The sequence below is a fragment of the Pipistrellus hanaki genome, assembly GCF_964339955.1.
Source record: "Pipistrellus hanaki genome assembly, chromosome: 13".
Taxonomy (NCBI): Eukaryota; Metazoa; Chordata; class Mammalia; order Chiroptera; family Vespertilionidae; genus Pipistrellus; species Pipistrellus hanaki.
In genome coordinates, this window is record NC_140515.1 from 37614381 (window position 1) to 37640751 (window position 26371).

At 41.3% G+C, this 26371-nt stretch overlaps 1 protein-coding gene across 2 annotated transcripts in view; it reads left to right on the top strand.

Moving 5' to 3' along the window:
- The window catches only part of PIK3R4 (phosphoinositide-3-kinase regulatory subunit 4), a 61262-nt gene extending 37803 nt beyond the window's left edge, over window positions 1–23459 (top strand). Inside the window, exons 13-21 of one of the 2 annotated variants that reach the window (XR_014796725.1) lie at window positions 2656–2821; window positions 12007–12171; window positions 15610–15821; window positions 17534–17665; window positions 20651–20751; window positions 21280–21368; window positions 22061–22169; window positions 22884–23107; window positions 23139–23255. Coding sequence is in view for 1 of the 2 variants with exons in the window: in XM_084903284.1 (XP_084759410.1) it covers window positions 2656–2821; window positions 12007–12171; window positions 15610–15821; window positions 17534–17665; window positions 20651–20751; window positions 21280–21368; window positions 22061–22169; window positions 22884–23054 (1145 nt within the window). In the remaining variant the exon portion in view is untranslated. Of the gene's footprint in view, window positions 1–2655; window positions 2822–12006; window positions 12172–15609; window positions 15822–17533; window positions 17666–20650; window positions 20752–21279; window positions 21369–22060; window positions 22170–22883 lie in introns of both variants that reach the window. The other variant, XM_084903284.1, reaches the window with a different exon arrangement.
- Window positions 23460–26371: the final 2912 nt, after the last annotated feature.

Here is a 26371-nt window from a genome sequence, read left to right on the forward strand (position 1 = left end):
GAGCTGTTCCGGGCCTGGCCTCTGTTGCTCTGGTTCGTTCCACAACCAGCTGCTCCGGGTCTGGTCACTGCCGCTCCCGATCTATCAATAGTTGCTCTGGACTTGGCTGCTGCTGCTCTGGGCCTGGCCACACCCGACCCGGCTGCTCTGGGCCCGGCTGCTCCGGGCCTGGCCGCTCCCAGCCTGGCAGCTGCTGCTCCGGGCCTGGCCGCACCAGACCCGGCTGCTCCGGGCCTGGCCGCTCCCAGCCTGGCAACCGCTTTGGGCCTGGCCGCACAAGACCTGGCTGCTCCGGGCCTGGCCGCTCCCAGCCTGGCAGCTGCTGCTCCGGGCCTGGCCGCACCAGACCCGGCTGCTCCGGGCCTGGCCGCTCCCAGCCTGGCAGCCACTGCTCTAGGCCTGGCCGTATCAGACCCGGCTGCTCCGGGCCTGGCCGCTCACAGCCTGGCAGCCGCTGCTCTGGGCCTGACCGCACCAGACCCAGCTGCTCTGGGCCTGGCCACTCCCAGCCTGGCAGCTGCTGCTCCGGGCCTGGCCGCACCCGACCCGGCTGCTCTGGGCCCGGCTGCCCTGGGCCCGGCCGCTCCGAGTCTGGCCGCTCCCAGCCTGGATGCTCCGGGCTTGGCTAATGCTGTTCTGGGCCTGGCTGCTCCCAACCCGGCTGCTCTGGGCCCGGCTTCTTCGGGCCTGGCCACTCCGGGTCTGGGTGTTCCTGGACTGGCCACCCTGGGCTTGGCTGCCTCCGCCTCAGGCCTGGCTGCCACTGCCCCACGTCTGGCTGCTCCAGTGCTGGCTGTTGTTGCTCTGGTTCTGGCTGCTGCTGCTCTGGGGCCTGGCCATTGCTGCTCCGGGCCCGGTTGCCACTGCCTTGTGCCTGGGCACTCTAGGCCTAGCCGCCGCTGTTCCAACATTCTGTCCTTTTTTTTTTTTTTTTTTAAACGCATATATGTTGCAATGTTGGCTGGTGAGTTGAGTTCTGACTTAGTCTTTGATTTTTCAAGGTCTTCTTTGTATTCTTTCTTAAGTAATTTTACTATCTTTTGCTCTCACTTGATTTCTTCACATTGAGAACTTCTTTGGTTTCTTCCTTCTTGTCCTGGGAGCTCAGCAGGTTGGCCTGTGGCACCCCTTTGTTCTCCGCGGGCTCCCGCGCTGCTCCAGCCTGTTGCCGGGGTCGGCGCTGCCCAGGAAGCAGCCCAAGGCCTTGGCTCCGTTGCCCGCGCTCAGAGGTCAAAGGCTCAGGCCCCCCCCCCCCCCCCGGGGGGCTCTGTTGCCCGGCTCCCTGCCGGCGCCCGGCTGGCCAGTGTCCAGCAGGGGCTCCTGCTCCCTGTCGCATTCCTCCAGTCTGGAGCTTTTTTTTCTCTTTCCCGCTAGGGGAGTCTAGGATCAGAGTCAACAGACTGTCCTCTGGGCGCAGTGTGCGCGACTCTGGGGGCTCCGCTTTTCGCCACTCCCCTGGGATTCCGCCTCACAGCCCCGTCTACCCCTGCTCGAGCCTGGGTCCCCAGGGTCTGGTCCAGGACTGGGGTTCAGAGCAGTAGAAACTGGGGCCCAACACAGCCGGGGCTCCCATTTCCTTCCCTCCAAGGCAATCCCGCATCAGAGTCAACATTCCTTCCCTTGCAAGCAATGTGCGCGACTCCGGGGGCTCGGCCTTTCGCTGCCGTCCCAAGACTCCACCTCACAGGCCCGTCTCCCTCTATTTGAGCCTGGGTCCCCAGGGACTGCTCTGGGGTTCAGAGCAGTCCGGACTAAGGCTCAGCGCTGCCGGAGGCCCTGTTCCTTCGGGCTAGGGTAATCCAGCATCAGAGTCAACATTCAGTCCTCTGCGCGTAATGTGCGAGCGACTCGGGGGGCCCTGCTTTTCGCTGCTCGCCTGGGATTTCTCCTCACAGCCCTGTCTCCCCCTGCCGGAGCCTGGGTCCCCAGGGTCTGGCCCATAACTTGGGGCTCAGCGCTGCTGGTTCGGGGATTCAGCCCAGGCTGGGGGTTTTATTTCCTTTCTGCTAGGGAACGCCAGGCATCACCCAGCCCTCTCCTCCTCTCCGGCTGCGACCTCTCCGCGCGCGTGCGTGCGAGCGCGCAGCATGTCTCTGTACCTTAGGCTTTTTTTCAGCTCCTCTGATTTTCCTTCTGGTTTTCTCTTTCCCTCTTGTTGTAGAATTTTCAGTCAGTCGACTACCTGTAGCTCTGGGCGATGTCCACTCTACATTTTAGTTGTATTCCATTGAAATTGTTGTGTGCTGCTGCAGTTAGGTATCTACCCGAGCAGCCATCTTGGATTCTCCTCCTAGCATCCAATTTCTTTAGGTCAGGATAGTCATTACCTCTTGCTACTGAGGAAGTAGTCAGGGTTTTTCTGGGTAGTAAGCAACTATTGTTCCTTCTCAGATAATAGAGAACTCCAGTCATTGTAAGGCTGCCTTAGAAATACTTAATTGTTAAATTGGATGTCTTTATAGATAATAGTATGTCATGGCCCACTAGACCACTCTGTATTGGCACTCTTTGTTTAGTTCTTATCATTGTTCTCATGCTGATTGTTGGTGATTATAGTGTGTGTGTGTGAGTGTGTGTGTGTGTGTGTGTGTGTGTGGTGGGGGGCGGTGTGAGGGAAAGATTGTATTTATAAACGTTTTATTTGCTTTTCCTCAGGGTGGCGTCCTAAAGGGCTACTGGTTGCACATCTTCATGAACATAAATCTGCTGTGAATCGAATTAGAGTCTCTGATGAACACTCACTTTTTGCAACATGTTCAAATGATGGTACAGTGAAAATCTGGAACAGTCAAAAGATGGAGGGGAAAACCACTACCACCAGGTAAGATATGCTTAGGGGGAGAGTCCATTCATTCAGTTAACATACCGATTGATTGCTTACACTATGTGCGACAGGTATTGTCTTAGTGCCAGGGATACAGCAGTGATAAATGGACAAAAACACCTTTTCTGTGGTATTTTTATTATCGTTCTGATAGATGATAAACAATATAAGTAAAACATACAGTATGCTAGTTGATAAAAAATGTTATGGAGGAAATGATAGCAGGAAAGAGGAATAGGGAATGCAGTAGGGTAGAATCTTAAATAAACTGGCCAGAGAATACTTCACAAAGAGAAACATAATTTGAGGAAAGACCTGAAAAAGGTGAGGGAGAGAGGCATATAGATGTCTTGGGAGAAGCATGTTAGGTAGAGGAAACAGGGATTTTGAAGGCTCTGAAGTAGAAAGATATTTGACATGTTTGAGGAACAACAGAAAAGTCCATGTGGCTGGAGCAGAATGAATGAGAGAGAGGAACAAAGGGGCCAGATTATATAGGGCCTTATAGGCTGTTTTAAAGGACTTTGACTTTTACTCTGAGGGAATGGGGAACCTTTGAAGGGTTCTGAGCAGAGGAGAGATGTGATCTGAGTTAGATTGTTGAGAATAGATTGAAAAGTTACAGAACAGAAGCAGTTAGGCCTTTATAGTAATTCAAGGAAGAGATGTCGATATTGATGGTGGTGCCAATCTGATTTGCCGAATGGATTAGATGAAGTCTGAGTAAGAGAAAACTCAATAAATGATCGAATGGCTGACTATGCAAGGAAACACATACTACCATTGCCCCACTGTTAATTGTCAAAATAGAGATAGCTTATGGCTTGAAATACTAAAAACTTTAAATATGCATGATGTGATTTTGCTAAGTGTGATTATAAGTATTTCAAATTTGTATTGCTCTGTGTTTATGTCCTTGATATGCAATCTTTCTACCACCCCCATTCCTTCCCCCAGCTCCCCATTACCATCAATTCTGCCATATTCATATTTTGTGCCTAGTTTGGTATGAATCTGAAAAGAAAACTAGTAGAAATTAAAGTTGAATCTTATGTACATAAAACTAGAGGTCTGGTGCACGAAATTCGTGCATGGGGGGGTGAGGGGGTCTCCTCAGCCCAGCCTGCACCCTCTGCAATCTAGGACCCCTTGAGGGATGTCCGACTGCCCGTTTAGGCCCAATCCCACCGGGCTAAACAGGAAGTTAGATATCCCTCTCACAATGCAGGACTGCTGGCTCCCAACTGCTTGCCTGCCTGCCTTCTTGATTGCCCCTAACCACTTCTGCCTGCCAGCCTGATCACTCCCTAACCACTCCCATGCCAGCCTGATTGATGTCTAACTGTTCCCCTGTCAGCCTGTTTGCCTCCAACTTCCCTTCTCTGCCAGCCTGGTCACCCCTATCTGCCCTCCCCTGCAGGGTTGATCGCCTCCAACTGCCCACTCTTTGCAGACCTGGTCTCTCTCAACTGCCCTCCCCTGCAGGCCTCGTGCCATCCAATTGCCCTCCCCTCCTGGCCATCTTATGGTGGCCATCTTGTGTCCACATGGGGGCAGGATCTTTGACCACATGGGGGCAGCTATCTTGATCTTGTGTGTTGGAGTGATGGTCAATCTGCATATTACTTTAGGTTAAAGGCCTGGTGCACGGGTTGGGGCCAGCTGGTTTTCTCTGAAGGTGTCCCAGATCAGGGTGGGGGTTCCCTTGGGGCGTGGGGTGGCCTGAGTGAGGGGCCTGTGGTGGTTTGCAGGCCAGCCATACTCCCTGGCGAACCAAGCGGAGGCCCTGATTTCTGAGATTTATTTACCTTCTACAATCGAAATTTTATAGCCTGGAGCAGAGCCAAGCCTCCTGTTCACTCTGTGGCCAGCAACCATTTCTGTTTGGATTTGTTTACTTTCTATAATTGAAACTTTGTAGCCTTGAGTGGAGGCCTAGGCTGGCAAGGGCAGGCAGAAAGCTTGGCTTCCTCTGTTGCCTGGGAAACTCAAGCCTCCCTTCTGCTCTTTGTGGCTGTAGCCATCTTGGTTGGGTTTATGTGCATACTCGCTCTGATTGGCTGGTGAGTGTGTCTTGTGGGCGTGTCTTGTGGGTGTGGTGGAGTAATGGTTAATTTGCATATTGCTCTTTTATTAGGATGATGTGGGGAATCTCTGGTGCTTTTCTTATCAGTTCATTAACCATAGTTAACCACAAAATAATCAAATAGCAAAATAGCTTTGATACCTAAAAGTTTACTCCTTACCACTCTGATACAAATTTGTGCTATTCATTTTTTTTAAAAGGGTTCTATATTTTTATACCATGCTTAATTATTGTTTCCCTATTCATTTTCTCTTGGCATTGCATTGGTCAGAATATAAATCAAAAATGATACGAGATTTCTGGGTTCATATAGCAATTTTTTGTCAAATTTTTTTATGAAATTTTCAAATGTACAAGAAAAGTTGTGTTTCAAATGAACATCTATGTACTTGCCATGCAGATTCTGTAATAATTTTATTATATTTGCTCTTATAATTGTCTATCTTTAAAATATGGATTTCAAAGTAAGTTGTGGACCTCAGTATAAACTTCCTCTAAAAACTGCTTGCTTATCATTAACTATAGCTCAATATTTATTTATAGCTCTTTTTTTTGGCATAAAATTTATGTTATGAAGTACACAGATCTTAAGTGAACCATTCCATGATTTTTAACAAATACATCTATGCAACTTCTCTAGAGATACAGAACATGAGCAACATACCAGCTTATTCCCCTCATATTCTTCCACATATAATCCCTGCCTCACCACCATTTTTTAATTCTTCCCCCACTGTTAATAACATTTTTATAAACATTTTAAACATCTCTTCTGATATTACTTTCCAAATGGTTCTTTGTTATTGCCATCATCATTTGCATTCATTGTCACTTTTATTAGGAGGATAAGTTTAATTGACATTAGAAATATCTCAAGTTAGAAGTTGGATTCATCTGTTAGCTTTGTCTAAAATGTGACACTTGAATACCACCGCCTAAAATACGATGCTGGGATACAGAGGGCACAGTTCTGTGGTAAAAATCTTGTGGGAATTAACAAGTGAGATTTTGCAAAGCTAACAGATGAATCCATCTTCAAACTTGAGATTGGATTTCCCCTGAGTGCATCTGTTCTCTTGCTTTGCCATTAACACCTGCTCTCTGTTGAGTGCAATAGGCCTTGGCTTGGAGGTGCTTTATTCCAGATCTGGGGTGGGGAAGAAGGGAAGGGAACAGAATGTGTTGCTCTCATCACATGCCTTCATGAACCGATGAGGGGATAAGCAAGTCATTATTAGTGCCAGAACCCAGTGAGCAACAGCTGGTGGCTGGGTTAGAGCAATAAAAGTGATGTGTTTTCTCAGGAAATGTTATTGGCACATTCTGACTACTGATGCTTCTCCCCTATGTGTTATGTTGGTGGAGTGACGACCCAGTTCCCAGTCCCAACTTTTTGATTGAATTATGATTGGTGATTTAGGCCACCTGGATCTTGGCTCTGCCATTTTCTTTGAATTATACTTTTAATTTGTTCCTTAAGGACTACTTGAAAAGTTGCTCTTTTTAAAACTTTCACATAGATTTTTCAATTTAATCCTTTGTAGTATTCTAGATTATATTTTCCATAAGTGCTTCTATTACAAACATAGTATATACTAAAGGGTAATATGCAAATTGATCAAATGGCAGAACGACCAGTCGCTATGATGCGCACTGACCACCAGGGGGCAGATGCTCAATGCAGGAGCTGCCCCCTGTTGGTCAGTGTGCTTCCACAGAGGGAGCACTGCTCAGCCAGAAGCCAGGCTCACAGACTGACATGTGCAGCGGCGGTGGTGGGAGCTTCTCCCACCTCCATGGCAGTGCTAAAAATGTCCAACTGCTGGACATCCCCCAAGGGCTCTCAGACTCTGAGAGGGTGCAGGCCGGGCTGAGAGACCTCCCTGCCCCAGAGTGCCTGCATTTCATGCACCTCTAAGCTGCAGCAAGCAGGAGGCTTGGGTTTCCCCGGCAATGGAGGAAGCCAAGCTTTTCGCATACCCTGGTAGATCCAGCCCTCCATTCAAGGCTACAAAGTTTCAATTATAGAAGATAAATAAACCCCCCCCCCCAAAAAATGGCGGCAGCCACAGAGCTGGAGAGAGCAGGAAGCTTGAGTTGTCCCCGGCAATGGAAGAAGCCAAGCTTTTACAGCCTTGGCCTGCCGTGACCTCTGCTCAAGGCTACAAAGTTTCAATTATAGAAGATAATCCCAGATACCAGGGCCTCTGCTTGGGTTGCTGGGGGTCATTGTTGGCCTGCAAATCACCACAGGCCCCTTGCCTAAGCCGCCTCACACCCCAAGGGAACCCGCACCCTGATCCGAGACACCCTTCAGGGCAAACCAGCTGGCCCCCATCAATGCACCAGGCTTCTATCCTATCTAATAAAAGAGTAATATGCGAATTGACCATCACTCCAACACATAAGATTGCTGGCCCTATGTGGACACAAGATAGCTGCCACAAGATGGCCAGCAGGGTAGGGCACTTGGGAGGGACCAGGCCTGCAAGGGAGAGTAGTTGTGGGCAATCAGGCCAGGAGGGGAGAGCAGTTGCGGGGGGGACCAGGTCTGCAAGGGAGGGCAGTTCAGGGCAATCAAGCCTGCAGGGGAGGGAAGTTGGGGGCGACTGGGCCTGCGGGGAAAGGCATTGGGGGAGACCTAGGCCAGGAGGGAAGAGCAGTTGGGGGGGACCAGGCCGACAGGAGTGGTTAGGGACAATCAGGAAGTCAGGTAGGCAAGCAGTTGGGAGCCAGCAGTCCTGGGTTGTGAGAGAGCAGTTTGGACATCCCCTGAGGGGTCCCAGATTGGAGAGGGTGAAGGCTGGGTTGAAGGACCTCCCTCCCCGTGCGCGAATTTCGTGCACCGGGCCTCTAGTATGTATGTGTATATATATAAAAAAGGAAGAAACTCTAAGGGAAATAAAAACAGGGAATTTATTGCTAGAGATTTTCCCTAAAAGGAATTTTTGGTGCTGAAAGGAAGAGACACAAGGCAGTAATTTGAACCTCCCTGAAGAAATAAAGAGCACTGAAAAAAAAAATATATAAGTAAATATGAGAATATAAATTATTTTTTGTAACTATTTTTACCTACTAACTTAAAAATAACCTATAAAGAAAAATTGTAAAACTGTATTTTGGGGCTTATATAAATAAATAATTTAATGACAATAATAGTTCAGAGAAGAGAGCAGGAGACAAGAAATATATTGGAACAAAGTTTTTGTTTATTATTAAAATTAAACTACCCTGTTTCCCCGAAAATGAGACAGTGTCTTATATTAATTTTTGCTCCCAAAGATGCGCTAGATCTTATTTTCAGGGGATGTCTTATTTTCCCATGAAGAAGAATACGGTGCACATTTATTGTTAAATGAAAATAAAGGGAATTTATTACCTGTATTCGGTATGGTAGTACAGTAGTTGTCAACACAAACCAGACAAACTGTGAATCCTACAGTATCAAGAATTTACTCATTTATTCAATGACAATCATGTCATCATCTTCTGGAACATCATCATAACAATCCAATTCCTGAATTTCCTGGTGAAAATCTTGTGACTCCATTTCTTTCAGAATCAGTGGACCAAATCTCTCATGTTTAGCAATAGTATTCTGAGACAGAGCCTGGGGGGGCCTTATTTTCGGGGGGATGCCTTATATTTCACTCAGAAGGAAACTTATAAGTAGGTCTTATTTTTGGAGGATGTTTTATTTTCGGGGAAACACGGTAGTATTAATTTGATCACTTTTAGATATTATTGTTATTTCCTAGGGCAATCACTAAAAAATAAAATGTTAAAAATACTTAGTAAAACTCAGAAACATAGTAAAAGAAACCAGGGAATTAAAATGGATACTAAAAATACATTTCTAACAAAAAAGAAGGCAGTAACAAAAGAACAGCAACAACAAAAACCATGTGAGAGAGAGAAAACAAATAACAAAATGTCATACATAAATTCTGCCTTATTGGGACTCACATTAAACAAAAGGCCGAAAGGATGAACAAACATGATATTTCTGTGCTGCCTAATTCAAAGTCACAAATGGGTTGAAAGTGAAATGGCTGAAAAGATATACTATGCAAACAGTACCTAAGAGAGCTGGTGAGGCTATATTAATATCAGACAAGATAAACTTTAAGATAGAAATTGCTACTAGAGACAAGAATATTTTATAATAATAAAAGGGTCAGTGCCTCAGGAAAACATAATAGTTATAAACACATGCACCTCAATAAACACATTCAACTCAATAAAAAAAGCAACAATAAAAAAAAAAATAAAGGATTCAAATAGATTTTTCTCCAAATAGGGCCCAAAAGTATTTGAAAAGGTACTTCACATCATTTATCACTAGGGCAAGGAAAACAAAGCCAAAATGAGATACCAATTCACACCCACTAGAATGACTGTAATAAAAAAGACAATAACAAGTGTTAGCATGGGGAGAAGTTGGAACTTTCCTACATTGTTGGTGGGAATATAAAATGGTATAGCAACTTTGCAAAAACAGTTTGGCAGTTTCTCAAAATGCTAATCATAGAGTTACCTTATGATCCTGCAATTTCACTCATAGGTAGAAAAACCTCAAATAGTTGAAAACATGTTCACACAAAAATCTATACACTAGTGTTCAGAGCAGCACTTTTCATAATAGCTAAAAAGTGGAAACCACATCTGTTAGCTGTCAGATGGATAAACCAAATATGGTATATCCATATAGTGGAATATTACTTAGCAATACTACAATAGTAGAAAGGAATGAAATACTGATACTTGCTGCAACATAGATAAATCTTGAAAACATTATGCTAAGTGAAAGAAGCATGATCCAACTAGCATATATGATTCCATTATATGAAATGTTCAGGATAAACAAATCCATAGCAACAAAATAGATTAGTAGTTGCCAGGAGCTGGGAGGGAACACTAGGGAGTGACTGCTAATGGGTACAGGGTTTCTTTCTGGATGAGGAAAATGTTCTGGAATTAAATAATGGTGATGGTTCTACAACTTAGTGATTATATTATAAACCCCTTTAAAAAGAGTGAATTTTATGGTCTCTAAGTTATTGAGGAAGGGGGGGGGGGAAGAGAGAGAGAGAGAGAGAGAGAGAGAGAGAGACTGATCATGCTGGCATTTCAATTTCTCCCTTGTCCCTGGTTCTCTTTACTCATCGACCATACTGGTGGGCCCTTGTAGGCACTACTTTGGACAAATATTTACACAAAGATTTATACACAAACTAGAGGCCCAATGCATGAAATTTGTGCAAGTGCCTTGGCCTCGGCCCCTGACCAACCGCCACCATGGCCCAGGACCTCTGCCACCTCTGCCATGGCCCCGCCCGCTGTGGCTTTGTCTGGAAGGACATCTGGTCTAATTAGCCTATTATGCTTTTACTATTATAGATGTTTATACTAGTATTTTTCATAGTAGCTAAACAACACCATCAGCTGATTAATGGATAAACAGAAGGTGGTATATCCATACAAGGGAATAATATTTGGCCATAAAAAGGAATGGGTGAAACTTGGATGAACCTTTGAAAACATTATGCTAATGTTAGTGAAAAAAGCCAGGTACAGAGGCCACATAGTGCATGATTGCATTTATATGAAACATTCAAAATAGGCAAATTTATAGAAAATTTAAGGGGGAGGGGAAAGGAGGGAGTGAATGTTGATGGTGTGATGTGGGTTTCTTATTAATGATGAAAATATTTTGGAATTAGATTCTGATAATCTATGTAGAGTTTTGTTAATATACTAAAAATTACTGAATTGCACACTTTAAGGTATGAGAACTGTATCTCAACAAAGCTGTTGTTAAAAAGTAAACTAGAGATGTGATTAATAAAAAATATAAAATGCGATCCATATTTATTTAAAAAACAAATATGAATATATTCATAGAAAATCATTTGGAAAGATATTTAACAGAATGTTAATAGTCTTTTTCCTCTGGTGATAGAATTATAATAGTTTTTACTTTATTATTTTCTGTATTTCAATAATTTTTATACAATTAATATGTATAATCTTATATAGTAAGATGAAATAAATTACAAAATATAGAGATTAATTTTCTGATTAGGGCTTGAGACCTTTTAGAGTATGGCTCCTTAGGGCGTGAGTATGCAATTACCTATGTGTAGGGTAATGAAGGAGGGAGTTGGTAATAGTGGAGGGCAGGCATCCTGTGTAGATCAGATAATCAAGAACTTTGCAATGAATATAAGGAAGGAAGACAGACAGCTTGAGAGGTCAGCATGTGTGTGGGAGAGACTGAATATTATAATAATATTTTGCCTTTATTGATGTTTTATAGTTTATTTGAGCTTTACTATGTCCCAGTTAGTTAATTTGGCAGTCCTTGTTTTGTAGATGAGTAAACTGAGATAGAGTAGGTTAAGTGATTTGACCACGGTCATATGGTAGTCAGTAGTGTGGAATCAGCTCTTTGCTTCCATGCCAGCGTTTTCCTGCTGTGCCAGGCTGCCCTTAGGGATTATAGAGTAACTGAAGGGTATACGAGTAATGTTTAAGGTTTTGCAGGAGTGGAAGGAGAACTGCATCAGGACCACAAGGATGGGAGTTCCAATTGGAAAGAAGGATGAATAGTCTTTCTGCGATAGGAGAGAAGTGTGTGAGGATAGCCTTTTTATTTTTTTAATCCTCACCCGAGGATATTTTTCCATTGATTTTTAGGAAGAGTGGAAGAGAGAGGGAAAGACAGAGAGAAACATCAATGTGAGAAAAACACATTGATTGGTTGCCTCCTGCACAAGCCCTGACCAGGGCCTGGACCGGAAAGGAGCTTGCAACCGAGGTATGTGCCTTTGACCGGAATTGAAGTCAGGACCCTTTGGTCCACATGCTGACGTTCTATCCACTGAGCAAACCAGGACAGCCATTTGAAATTATCAGAAGAAAAGGCGAACTTGTGCCTTAGAGTGGGACTTTTGTTTTTGTTATGAGATCAAGGAGATGTAATGGACCTCAAAGTAGTACTTTTTTGTTAAAGTTATTTATATTTATTTAATATTAGCAATAATAATGCTCTTGTGGCCTTTCAGAAATGCAATCCTACTTTTCTTTTGTGCAGATCTATTCTTACATATAGCCGAATTGGAGGACATGTCAAAACTCTCACATTCTGCCAGGGTTCTCACTACTTGGCCATAGCGTCTGATAATGGTGCTGTCCAGCTTCTTGGAATTGAGGCTTCTAAGTTGCCCAAGTCTCCTAAAATTCATCCTCTACAAAACAGGTATCTATCTTTTGTGGGTTTTTTTTTTTTTTTTAAACTGCATTTAGAGCCCTGGGGTAATTTAGCCCTCCCTCTTCAATGTAGTTTGGATCAACTGAGGATTTATTACATGGCACTTCTATTTTTAAGCACGTGAAATACAGTTGTGTTTTCAACTCAAATCTTTATCACATGTAGTTAGTTTTAGAAAACTATGTTGCATGTTTTATCTTCTGCCAATTTGTCAAAAGATTAGAAGAGCAATTTTGAACTTGCTCATCCCGATCTGGAATATATCTGAATAATCTAATTATCAGTTACATCTTATCTCTCAGTTACTAAAAGCAGAACTCTGGCTAGCTGATTTTGAGAATATGGGTGTTTTTCATTAAAGAAGACTCAAATGTCAACTGTCACTTGGCATTAAAATCTTTGAAGTTGTCGGGAACTTGGAGTGTAGCTTTTCAGATGATTAGCTTATCATTTTAAAACAAAATACTGGCTGGTTTTATTTAAGAGGTTCCTGCAGAGTAAACACTTGCCAAGTAAGATATTTAAAGATAAAGCAGGACAGTTTTTCAACTGACCAGTATGTGCACACTGAAGGTTCCAAAGACAAAAATAAGTTACTGCTCTCTAATGAACTACAGTGTATGGGAGGATGATTTCAGTGCAGTGTGATAATGTTCCATATTACAGGGAATAAGAAAGAAGGTCTGGAAGAGATGAGACCAAGTGTAAGCTAGCCAGCTAAAGCAGGCAGGGCCTGCCGAGGTGGTGGGCCCTAAGGGGAGAAAGCAGAATGAGCAGATGCTCATAGTTAAGTGGATTATAAGTCATACCCATTGAGGTAGCTAAGGCAGAAAAAGATGTTTGTTGGATCACGTAGGTTCTTATCATTTGTTTGTATTGAAAGTGTGTTATTTTTTACACATTCATGAAACAGTTTTGGCCAACTTTTGTATGGGATATACTATATATGACATTTAACCAGAACACTATTATTGGCCGGTTTTCTTTAAAATTGTTTCAGCAGAGGATGACTACAGCAATATACCTATTGAGTTCCATGTAAAGTAACAAAGAGCTTTTAGGAAAATGTGTTGTGTGGTGACTGTGCTGGCAGGGCACACACACTGACATGCTCAGTCTGTGCATGGATCCCTCTCAGCTACTAGTGCTTTTCAGTATGCTTATTACCGTAAACCAGTGGTCGGCAAACTGTGGATCGTGATCCACATGCGGCTGTTTGGCCCCTTGAATGTGGCTCTTCCACAAAATACCACGTCCTGGGCATTAGAAGAAGTTTAAGTTTTAAAAAATTTGGCTCTCAAAAGAAACTTCAATCGTTGTACTGTTTTTTTTGGCTCTGTTGACTAATGAGTTTGCTGACCACTGCCCTAAACAAACACGGACTACCTAGATTGGGAGATTGTGCCAGGATATTTAGATTTCACTGTACCTGACAGTAGTGTGTTTCAAAGAAACCTTTCCATGACCCCTTTTTCTGTTTTGTTTTGTTTGTATCATTCAATCAGATCAACTGTTAACCTTGACATATTTTATTTGGCATTTGGACTTCCATCATCTCTTTAGAGGGAATATAGTTTGTAAGAGAATATTTGTGAATATAATTATTTATCTAAGACAGAGTGGTCAGCAAACTACAGCCTGCAGTGTGGCCCATAAACAGAATGATTTCTGTATTTTTAAAGAGTTGTATAAAAAACAAAACAAAAAACATGCAGTACAAATGTATGTGACTTGTAGAGTCTAAAATATTTACTATCTGGCTTCTTACAGAAAATGTATGCTGACTGATGATCTCAGAGTGAAAACTAAATTAGTGTGTGCAAAAGCATATGTACTAATAAAGGTTTGATATTCTTTGTAGTTTAAAAATGCCTAAGCTTAAAAAAGAACCAGTTATATCCATACAATGGACTAGTACATAAAAAGGAATAAAAAGGTATCAGTGATATTTTATTACTTTTATTATCAGTATTAAAAAGAACTATTGACTCATGCAACAACATTGATGAATCTTAAAATCCTTTTTTGTAATGAAAGGAATCAGATGTAAAGGCTATATATTGTATGTTTCCAATTATATGGCATTCAGGGAAACATAAAATTATAAGGAGAAAAAGAGATTGGGTTGAGTACAAAGGGGGTGCACAATACAGTTTTTGGGGTGTGAAATTATTCTCTATGGTTCTGTGGTAGAAGATAAGTGGCTATTTATTTACTATTTAAATTTTTTGCATATATATTTGCATAGTATGGCTACACAAAGAACTGTATACCACAGACAGTGAACTTTACTCTATCTAAATTTAAAAAAAATCACAATAGTATTGGGTAATAACTCAATAATACAAATATCTTGAGTCCATACTGATATAAGTGAACAAATAAATTAATATAGAAGTGACAACTCTTTCGTATATAATAATTCTAATCTATAAATTCAGAAAGTATGAAGGAAACTGAAAGTCACTATTAGAACACCACAGGCATTTTTCCCCGAAATAATAAAAGCATAATATGTTAAGTGTCCAACTGATGGGTCAACTGTTTGGTCGACCACTCAACCAGTCGCTATGACATGCACTGACCACCAGGTAGCAGGCACTCTGACTGGTAGGTTAGCTTGGACTGGGCAAGAGGGCTGGACACTCCCTGGAGCACTCCTGTGGTCCATCCCTGCTGGCCAGCCACCATCGGCTCTGATAGTCTGCCAGGCCAAGGGACCCCACCAGTGCACGAATTACACTGGTCCTCTAGTTATAGTTATAAATGGAAAAATAGCAAGGTACAGTGGAGAATCCTGGCAGATACCATCTTAGCTAAATGATCAAGGTTAACATCACCAATAAAACATACTAGTAGCAGGTACTCACTTATATATGCACCGAGAAGGGCATGCCACTTTTGTGGTCTCCTTCACAATAAAGGCATAAACGTAGTTTTATTTGTGAGAACACATGAGGCAAACCCAAATTGAAGGATTTTCTATAAATTAACCCACTAGTAGCCTTCTAAAAGGTCACCAAAGACAGCAGACATGACAATTAAATTCCACATGGTATTTTGGTTTAGCTGCTGGAACAGTTGAAAGACACAAATAGAAAACCGATGACACCTAATATAGTTGGCACTTTACTAATATTGTACCAATGTTAAATTCTTAGTTTTGATAAAAGGTCTATGATTTTGTGTAAGGTATTGACATAGGGAAAGCTGAGTAAAGGATAAATAGGAATTCTGTGTACTGTTTTTGCATCTCTTCTGTAAGTCTAAAATAATTTTTTAAGAAAAATGCCTCAGCTATCATTGTCCTAATGAGTCACACAATCTTTATGTTTTGACTATGATTAGAATGTACATTTATCTTAATGGAGTCCGGTACTATGTCTTCAGACTGGAAAAGGTTTGGCCTTTTGTGTATTTCTTTAGGATTCTAGACCCAAAGGAGGATGGCTGTGTTGTGGATATGCATCACTTCAACTCTGGGGCGCAGTCCGTTCTGGCCTATGCCACTGTGAACGGCTCTCTGGTTGGCTGGGACCTCAGGTCTTCAAGCAACGCATGGACATTAAAGCACGATTTGAAGTCAGGCCTCATAACTTCCTTTGCTGTGGACATCCACCAGTGCTGGCTCTGCATTGGTAAGCTCACTCTCAGATCCTTGACTGAGGTTTGAATGCCATGATGTCTGGATTGCCTCCTTGTAAAAGCTTTTTCTCTTTTGTTCCCATCTTATCTTTTCATAATCATTATGTTATAAGCACTTGCAATTTAGTTTTTATTCATTAAAAAACAGATTGGAAAGAGTGAAATTATATATCTGAATGCATAAGACAATTTCTTTTTTTTCTCTTTGTTCTTAAATGAGCCTCTTTATAATCATGACAGCGATCAGATTGGCTGGCATTCTCTTATTCTGCCAGGGAAGCAGCAGGCTTGGTGTATGAATGAGAACATTTCAGTTTAGGCAGACTCTTAAATTCCAATAACCCTCAGGCAAACTACTTAACTCCTCTAAGTCTCAGTATCCTTTGAGGGGCTAATCCTTTCAGGGGCTGCTTTAAGGATTTATTTAATGAGGTGAAAGTAACTATTACTGTGCCTGGTGCGGAATGATTTCTTGTCTTATTATTCCTTCCTGCCTCCTATTCCTCAAAGGTTGGAGATGTACCATGTGATCTTGCTTCTTTGCCATATTGTAGTTTCACATTTTTTCCCTCCATAGAGCTTTGAACATGCTCCTTAAGAAGGTACCACATCGTTCTCCCCCCCCCCCCCCCCCCCAAATTTGGTACTTTTTCAGAAGAATTGTAATCTGCTGTTTGAATTTTGGTTTTTAGATTCCCTAACTTGCATTTGTGATTGTGAAACATCTACCCTTTCATTACTTTCTATAGAGTTTATATGGAATGCATTATTTTTTGCCTTTTGTGTGAATAAACTGTACAGGTACAGGAAGATGAAATGGCAGGCCTAGGAGAGTAGATATTCAGTGCTTAGTGTATTAGCAAATGGCAGTGGCTCTCTCTCAGGCAACCAGGCCAGCTTTGAGGGGGCAGCCATTACTGCTGTAGTCATTTGAGCCATTGTCCTGGTATAGGCCAGGGTGACAAACAGAAGGACCCTGCTGTTCTTTTCTTTTCCCAACCACCCCCCCCAACCCCCCCCCCCCCCCCCCATCTCTCCTGTGCTATTGGAGATCTATCCAAGAATATGTCGGTGCCTCTGTCACAGTCAGCTGCTAAGTATTATGGTAGACAGTCTTTTGGGGTGGGCGGCATTGTCTGTGGGATTTGAGTTGTGGTGGGCAGATGTGCAGGAACATATGCCAGTTTCTGCTATGATTAGACACCCATACCTGTCTCCAGAATGTTTTGTGGAAAAGGGCACATGGAAATTAAAATCTGAGATAGCTGCAAAGCTGCTTGCCACTGTGGGATTGGTAAGATGTTCACTGAATGCCAGTAAAACATCTTTGGTTATTTAAGGCTTCTGAACATTTGAATATCAAATTCAATTTGTATCCTCTAGATTTTCTGGGTGTTTTTTGTGTGCCTTTGGCAATTAATGACAGTGCCAGTAATTAATGAATTACTCATTTCAATTTACATTTGTTAGACACTTCTGTAGTTTTATTGTGATAAGCACTTTTATCTTTGTTCTTTAATAACTAAAGGTGGTTTGAAACTGAGAGACAGCTTCATGACAACAAAGATTTTTTCTCAGTGACTAAGTCAGCTTTAAAATATATTCATACAAAGTTAATGCTGTTTACCATTTGTATAAATGTAGCCTGATATGCTTTAATCATTATATGGTAATCTTTTGGGCGTTTTGTTTTTTTCTCTTTAAGGTACAAGCAGTGGTACCATGGCTTGTTGGGACATGAGGTTCCAGTTGCCAATTTCCAGTCACTGCCATCCTTCCAGGGCTCGGATCAGACGCCTCTCAATGCACCCCCGTCATCAGTCCTGGGTGATAGCAGGTACATTGGAGGGTTTTCTTAGTGCTGCCAAGACTCCTGTTCTTGAGTTTTTATTTTACATATGAACAGAATACTTGATTTTGTTCTGTTTTGAAGTTCCCACCACTGATACCTCACTACCACTCATACTTATTTTAAAATAATCTCATCAGTTGCCACATCATCTTCCATTGCTGTCGCTGTTTCCCCTTCGTTTTCTTTCCCTTATATCTCATTTTTTTAAAGCTGCCACCATCTTCCTAGAAATCTTGACTCATCCTTGTTATCATTTGTTAGTGATCTGTTTCTACTGTGCTTCTTACATGCTTCCTTTTCTTCCCTCCCCTCATTGAGCATTCACATTTTCTTGTATGAATACTTGGGCAGGTCTCTTAGACTCACTTTCCTCATCTGTAAAATGTGGTTTAAAACATTTACCTAGCACCATGGTCTGCAAACTGCGGCTCGAGAGCCACATGCGGCTCTTTGGCCCCTTGAGTGTGGCTCTTCCACAAAGTACCACAGCCTGGGCAAGTTTATTTTGAAGAAGTGGTTTTAGAAGAATTTTAAGTTTAAAAAATTTGGCTCTCAAAAGAAATTTCAATTGTTGACTAATGAGTTTGCCGACCACCGACCTAGCAGAATTGTAAGAGTTTGAGATGACACATATAAAGCACATAGCCTGGGGCAGAAATAGTGCTTGATAAATATAGGACTTGTTATTCTAATGTTTCGTCATTGGTCCTCTTGAATCTAGGCTTTTTCTGGTCCCTTCTCATATGCTGCTGCTGTCAGTCACCATGCTGACAAATTCAGTGGTCATCACTCCTCCCGCCTCTTATTGGACTTACGTTTGGTCACTGGATTGTTTTCTCTAAAATACCTACCTGATTCCAAAGACCTCTCTCTCTTGGTTCGCCTATTCGTTGATTTGCTGGTTCCTCCTCATCGTCTGACTTTTAAATTGTGGCCTGCCGCAGGGCTCAGTCTTGGCCTCCATCTGTCTCTTTCTACACTGGTTTCCTTCTGTGATCTTATGCCATATTTAAATACCAAACCTATTCAAATTTTTATATTTGTTTATCTAAAATCTCCTCTAAGAGGTTGAATAGCCATCTTAATTTAAACTTGAATACTTGTTTCCTCTCTACCAGCTTCTTCACCACTTCCTCCAACTCAGACAAATCTGCCCATCCTACAGTGTTCCCTCAGTAAATGGCAGCTCATTTATGCTAACTGCTCAGAAAGAAGCCTTGTGTTGTGCTTGATTCTTCTTCCTTTAACCCCCGTCAGTCCATCAGCCAATCATATATGTTCTGTCTTAAAAGATATTCAGAATCTGACCCCTTTTTACTGTCTCCATCACTCTCTCGCTAGTCCAAACCACCATAATCTCTTGTCTCTATGCATCAATATCCTTGTAACTCCCTGCTTTTAGCCTTACCTCTTAAGACTGTCCTTTTTTCTGTTCCGTACCTTCCAGTGGCTTCTCATCCTAAGTAGCACCCGAATTCCTCCTCTGTAGCTCAAAGGTTTTATGAGATCTGCCCCTACTGCCTCTGACCTTTATCAGTCAGAGTTCTCACAGGAAACAGATGGCATACCCAAAGTAGGAGGATTTATTTGTTTATAAAGGTGTGGGAGTAGAGGCAGTATAAAAGGACATGCAATCATGCCAGCAGATTAGCAGAGGAAGGTGGAAGAGGATGGTTACTGGAATTTGGAAGGAAGTTGAATAGGAAAGACCCCTTTGAGAGGAGTAGTGATTTGAGGCAAGGGATACAACCAGCCTGAAGTGACTAACTTTTCATCCATCCCTTTATCTCTTACTGGGGCTGTGTAGGTGTGCATTAGTGTCCTATGAAATGAGTTTTGCTGAGCCAAAATCAAAGTGGTAGTAGGGCCACATTCCCTGTGGAGTGTCTAGGGAAGGATCCATTTCCTTTTTCTGCTTTTAAAACTGTATGCCTTGGCTTGTGACTCCTCCTTCCATCCTCAAAGCTAGTGCCACCTGCCTCCCTCTTATAAGGACACTTGTGTTTGCATTTAGGGCTCACCTGGACAATTCAGGATAACTACTCATCCCTGTCTCAAGATCCTTAATCACATTGGTAGAGTCCCTTTTCCATATAAAGTAACATCCATAGGCTTGGGACTAGGGCCTGATTATTTTTGAGGTGCCACAGGCCCAAACCATCTAGAAGCCAGCAGTCACAGGATCCTGTTAGTGGTTCGTGTGGGTCAACATAAGATACTCAGTCTGCTCCAGCTACACTGGCTTCCTGGTTCTTCCTTGAATTAAAAGCACATTCCTGCTCAGGGCCTTTGCATATTTGTGGTTTGTTGTCACCACTGGCATGTAAATGCTGTGAAGCAGGGAATGACTTGAAATTGTTTGCCTTTTCATCAATGCCTAGGACAATGACTAGCTCATAGTAAATATTATTGGTTCAATCAGTATGAATGACAGCTGTGTATTATTATTCCCACTGCTCAAAAACCCGTAAGGATAATGTCAGGCCTGCAATTTCCTTTTTTTGTAATATTTCTTTACCTTTTCCTCTTTCTACAAATGAGCTTTACTCAGACCAACTACTCATGCTTCCCCAAAACACAGCGATTTGTTTTTGTGTTTTTTGCTCATTCCATTTTTTTCTGCCTGATGTGACTTACTTGTCCTTTCAGTCCTGGTGTAGACACCTCCATGAGGCAACCTAGATTCTTAACCCCTGGATATGCTCTTTTCCTTTCTTGAGTTCAGGTGGAACTTTATGATTTGACTTTCCACCCCACTTTGTTGGACTTCAGTACATATTTACTGGTAAGCTATTAACATCTCTTTGCACTCTGGTGTGACAGGGTCACAATGGTTATTTAAAAGTGCTAATGAGTATTTCTTGCAGGATGGGGAAAAATGGACATGGGTCCAGGCTGACTTGGATTATCTACCTAGATATGAGTGTAGAGATCTCACCTGAGTAATGGCGCGGCCTTTGTTTCCCTTAGCTGTTCAGGGCAACAATGAAGTGTCGATGTGGGACATGGAGACAGGAGACAGAAGATTCACTCTCTGGGCCAGTAGTGCACCTCCGCTTTCTGAGTTACAGGTTTGACTCCAGTTTTTGCTAATATAATCACAGACATTTTACCAAACATGATCTGTTGGGCTTTTGCGTTATGTTTAAGTATTAGGTGGCCATTGCTGTGTGGGTACTTTTCATTTCCTTGGGCGTTTTGGTTACTAGCTCCATGAAGTTTGTGATAATCTCTTTAGAACCCCAGTACAAATCTGGGTTAAATAGGAAAAGCCCAGATTGATGTTTAGGTCATTTAAAAAAATGGAACATGGAACATGACTCTTTTATACATTTGTTTTTAATTATGTTGCCAAGAAAGGTAGGAAAGATTTTTTTTCTCCTGCTGATCCAAAATAGAAAATTTTAAGAAGCTGGACAGTCATTGCATTGGCTATGTATCCTAAATAAAGAGGCATTTTAAAGTTTCAAAGGAAGAAATATATGACATACATAAGCAGTCTCTTAAAGCATGACAATCGACTTATCTCTAGAAATGGCACCATTTGTGGAATACACGGTTACCTTTTATTTGACTCAAAGGTATTTTTTTCTTTTAAGCCTTCTCCTCACAGTGTTCATGGTATCTACTGTAGTCCTGCAGATGGAAATCCTATCCTGCTGACAGCTGGCTCAGACATGAAAATAAGGTATAGTATCTGATAAAGAACACTTTATGCAATAGTTAAAAGGGGAAGGTTAATAAAATATAGATGGATACTACAGTTAACACTGGGGTGGGGTTTATTATATACTAGGGGCCGGTCTTGGCCCATCCTCCTGTCATGTCCCCCTGCTGCTGGCAGCCCACTACTGCCGGCCCTGCTTGTACCCGCTGATGGTGCGGAGTGATTGCCTCTCAGGAGCATGAGGAGGTGGTGAAGCCCTCAGGGACTATCAGGGTCAGCAGCTGCTGCTTGCACCCACTGATGGTGGCAAGTGATAGGGACCCATGCCAGCAATGGTTGCAAGCACCAGCGGGACTGCAGTGCACGGGAGCAGAGAATTTTCTGTAACCACCAGAGGCTTGCTCTGATGCCAGCTACCAGCATCCTGCCAATGCCCACCGTGGCACGCACATGGCATAGTGACTGGTTGTTCCACCGTTTGGTCTTTGCATATTAACCTTTTATTATATAGGATTTTAGCACTACAGTATTAGTCATCCACATCTTGCAAGGATAGCTATTAATACTTCATTTATAACTAATTTTATTTTTCTAGGACTGTATATCTTTTCCTAATGCAAAAGAAAATAAGTTATGCATTGATAAATGTAAGCAAATATTAGTTCCTCCCCTTCTCCTTCAAAGATTATCACCATTTGTTTCCTCTTCCCTAGGTTTTGGGACTTGGCTTACCCAGAGAGGTCCTATGTTGTTGCAGGAAGTACTAGTTCTCCATCAGTGTCCTACTACAGGAAAATAATTGAAGGCACTGAAGTCGTCCAGGTACAAGCAGTCTTTTTTCCTTCAACTTTTGTGGGTATAAAAATGCCTTTCATAAACATTGTGTTGATTAAAGTAAATGGCTTTGGTAGAGTATGGCAGTATTTCTCCAAGTATAAGGAATGTTAATTTTAAAACTACAGAAAAGCTAAGAGAAACATTTCAAAAGTGCGCATATAAGTATACAACTTGAAGTAAGCACTTGATAACTTGCTCAGTCCTTAAAGGTGCTTCCTTACGATCATCCAGCTACTTCCTTACGATCATCCAGCTACTAAGTAAGCAGCAAAGGTGAGATTCAAATCTAAATGTTGGAACTCGAAAACTTATGTCCTTGAGTTAGACAGATGAGGTAAATACCTGAAAGGGCCCGAGTAAGTGCCCAATAAATGAGTGTGCTTCCTTTGTGAATATTGAGCTTTAGAAATGCAGAACATCTGATGTGTTTTTACTTTTATATGCTTTTCCTTTTGATTTTTGAGAAAAGATAATAAGCACAGACTAGCTTTTTTATAATTTTTCCATATTTGTAAGTGGGAGGAGTCTAATTGGAAACCTAGAACTCCTTTCTCTCCATGTATTTGTGAAAAGCATGTCTATTTCACAAGAGACATTAGCTTCAACACATAGCCCAAAAGCAAGAACACTTACAGAAGGTAGAATGTGGTATAGGCTTTTAACTTCTGGCTTTCTCCTTGACTTTTAATTGTGAAACAGGAAATTCAGAATAAGCAGAAGGTAGGACCTAGTGATGACACCCCTCGGAGGGGCCCAGAGTCTCTGCCTGTGGGACATCACGATATCATCACAGATGTTGCCACGTTCCAGACAACACAGGGCTTCATTGTAACTGCTTCTAGGGATGGGATTGTTAAGGTATGGAAATGAAAACTTAGTATTTTGTATAATTTGTATAAATATACTGTAGTTTAAGAGAAAAGGTGTATTTAATACTGTAGTTTAAGAGAAAAGGTGTATTTAAAGTGAGAATCGATTCCTTTGCTTAATTTTCAAAATCATGTCTATATTAATGTTTCATGAAAAAATAATTCCCACCCAAGGTGGTTAAAGAAGTTGTACTTGACTAGTACATTTGTGCATACCTCTGTGAGAATCAGCCAGATAGTATCTGGGATGTTTTATTGTATGTCACAGAGGTGAGGAATCTAAAATGTTAAGACTTACACAACCTCAAGTGTAATTTGTATTGAAAAAGATGGTTATAAGCTATTGTAAACACATTTTTGCTATTAAAAATGCTAATAAAAGCAGCCAATAAATTGTATTCAAGCATCTTAAGGGTTTTCATTTGTTTTTGGTGGTGCTTTTAATGGTAAACCTTACCAGAAGAATACACTCTCCAGCAACATTTGTTCTAAAGAAATGGACTCAGTGTCACAAGAATCAGGGGCAGAACTAGGCCTTCCACTCACATCTTTGGACTTTGCTCTAATCTTTCCCTGTGTGTTTTGTAGTCTACTGTATTAGTTATTTAATACTGTAGAATTGATCTTCTATCAACTCTAGAAAAAAGTCTTAGCCATCATTACTTTTTTTTTTTTATAGACTCTATTATTTTTAAAAGGCCGAACTTGGCCTTTCCCTCTAAAATATACCCTTCAAGGTTGTTGATTATTGTTGCTACACATACCTGATACTCTCCACAGTTAATTACTCTCTCCACATTTAATTATCTACTTGTAGAAGGGTGTATAGTGTTCAAAATATTTAAGTTTTGAATTAATCACACGAGTCAATCTGAAAAGTTTAAATAATCTGAGTCTGGGGAAAATACTACTTAAGAATATGTTCCAAAAATTTAAATTGCTATCATTATATAATATAGTTATGGTACATGACAGTTTTCAATGATTATATCTGGGTTCATGATTCAGTACACTTAGTGTTCAGACAGGTGTAAACAACAAAATGATTGGAAAATCCTGCCATTCAGAAGGTCAGGAATGAAGAGAGGTACAAGATGGTGGACTAGAAAAACCCCAAACTCACCTGCGTATAGAGCAGATCCTCCTGAAGAACATCTGAGGGCCAATTGAACAGCTTCTCCACAACAAGTGAAAGAGACCACATAGAGAAGGTAGGAAAGACAGAGATACGGGAACCCTACCCCAACAGGGTGACTTTCAGGGAGGGTTAATACTAAGGAGTCCACATGAGCATTGATATAGATATAGATCTATAGATAGAAATCTCTCTCTCCCTTTGTTCACATTCCCCATATACCTAGTACCATGGGAGGGAGCTACGTCCAAGCACTCTAGCTGACTTGTAATGACTCCACAGATACCCTAGTCCACTCAGCCAGCACCTGCTGCAGCTCTGGCCAGTGGCTGCCCAGGGGCCTTGCACCCAGACCGCCTCTGCAAATATCTCCTACATCCTTGGTCAGCCAGTCCTTGGAGCCCCACACCCTGGCCTCCTTAACAACCAGGAAACCACATGTCCATACAGCTCCAGCCAGCCTGTCAAAATCACTCAGCATACATATTCTAGACAGAGGTATTCCTACCCAAGGCCACTCCTTCAAGATCAGGTGAAGAGAACTGTTTTGTCTAATTCATAGTAACAAACAAAATCAAACAAAATGAAAAGACAGAAGAATATATTTCAAATGAAGGAACAAAAAAACCCCAGATAAAGATCCTACATGCAACAGAGGTCTAAGTAATTTTCCTAATAAAGAATTTAAAGTAACAATCGTAAGGATGCTCATCAAACTTAAAAGGAACTTCAACAGCTAAAAATATCAGATCTTGTGGGAAGTGGGGGAAAAAAGAGCCAATTATACCTGAAGACTATAATAGTCGAAAAATACACTAGAGAAAATCAAAGGCAGATTAAATAATATAAAAAACAGATTAGTGACCTAAAGGACACAGTAGTGGAAGTCATCAAATCACAAGAGCAAAAAGAAAAAATAAATTTAGAAAATGAGGATAGTTTAAGGGACATCTCAGATAATATCAAACGTACTCACATTTGTATTGTAGGGTATCCCAGAAGATGAGAGGGGCGAAAACTTTCCTAACCTTGGGGAAGAAAACAGATTTCCAGGTCCAGTAAGCAGAGTTACAAACAAAATGAACCCAAAGAGAACCACACCAAAACATGATGTCACATACAAAGGAAATCCCATAAGGCTATTTATTAGCTGATTTTTTAGCAGAAGAGAGTGGCAGTATAGACAAATAGTTAAAATGCTAAAAGGAAGGAAACTACAACTGGAATGCTCTACCTGAAAAGGTTGTTATTCAGGAATGAAAAGAGAGAAAGTTTCCCAGGTAAGTAAAAACTAAAGAAGTTCCTCACTGGCTTTATAGGAAATATTAAAGGGTCCTTTTTAAGTAGAAAAAATCCATAACCAGAAATAAAAACGTATATAAGAATGAGAAATTGTACAAGTAAAGCAAATATACAGTAAAAGCAATAAATTACTTAAGGTTAAAAGACAAAAGAAAATCAACTATAATGTGTAGTTAGGGGACACAAAACAAAAAGATAAACTATGACAGCAAAAACTGGAGGGCATTTTTAGAACGCATTCAAACTAACATCAACTTAAAATAAACATATATATATATGGACATATATGAGCTTAATGGTAATGACAAACCAAAAACCTACAAAAAGTACACAGAAAACATAGAGAAAGGAACTCAAACATAACACTAAATAAAACCAGCAAACCACAAGGGAAGAAAGCAAAAGAAGAAAGGAATAGAAAGGAACTACAAAATGGCAATAAGTAAATACTTAAGTATAATTGGTCTAATTGTTTCAATCTAAAGATATAGGGTGGCCGAATGCATAATAAGACTTATTTATATTGTGCCTACAAGAGACTAACTTTAGTTCGAAAGACACAGCCTGAAAGTGAAGGGATGGCAAAAATATATTCCATGCAAATAGAAATGAAAACTAGGTTAGCAATACTCGTATCAGACAAAATAGATTTTAAAACACACTGTAAAAACAGATCAAGAAGGGCATTACATAATGATAAAATGGTCAATCTTGGAAATGTATCATTTGTAAATATTTACACATTCACCAATATTTAGGTAAATATAATATTAACAGCTATAAAGGACATTGGTTCAATTAAATTGATAGTAATACAATAATAGTAGAGGACTTTAATACCCCACTTACATCAATGGATAGATCATCCAGACAGAAAATCA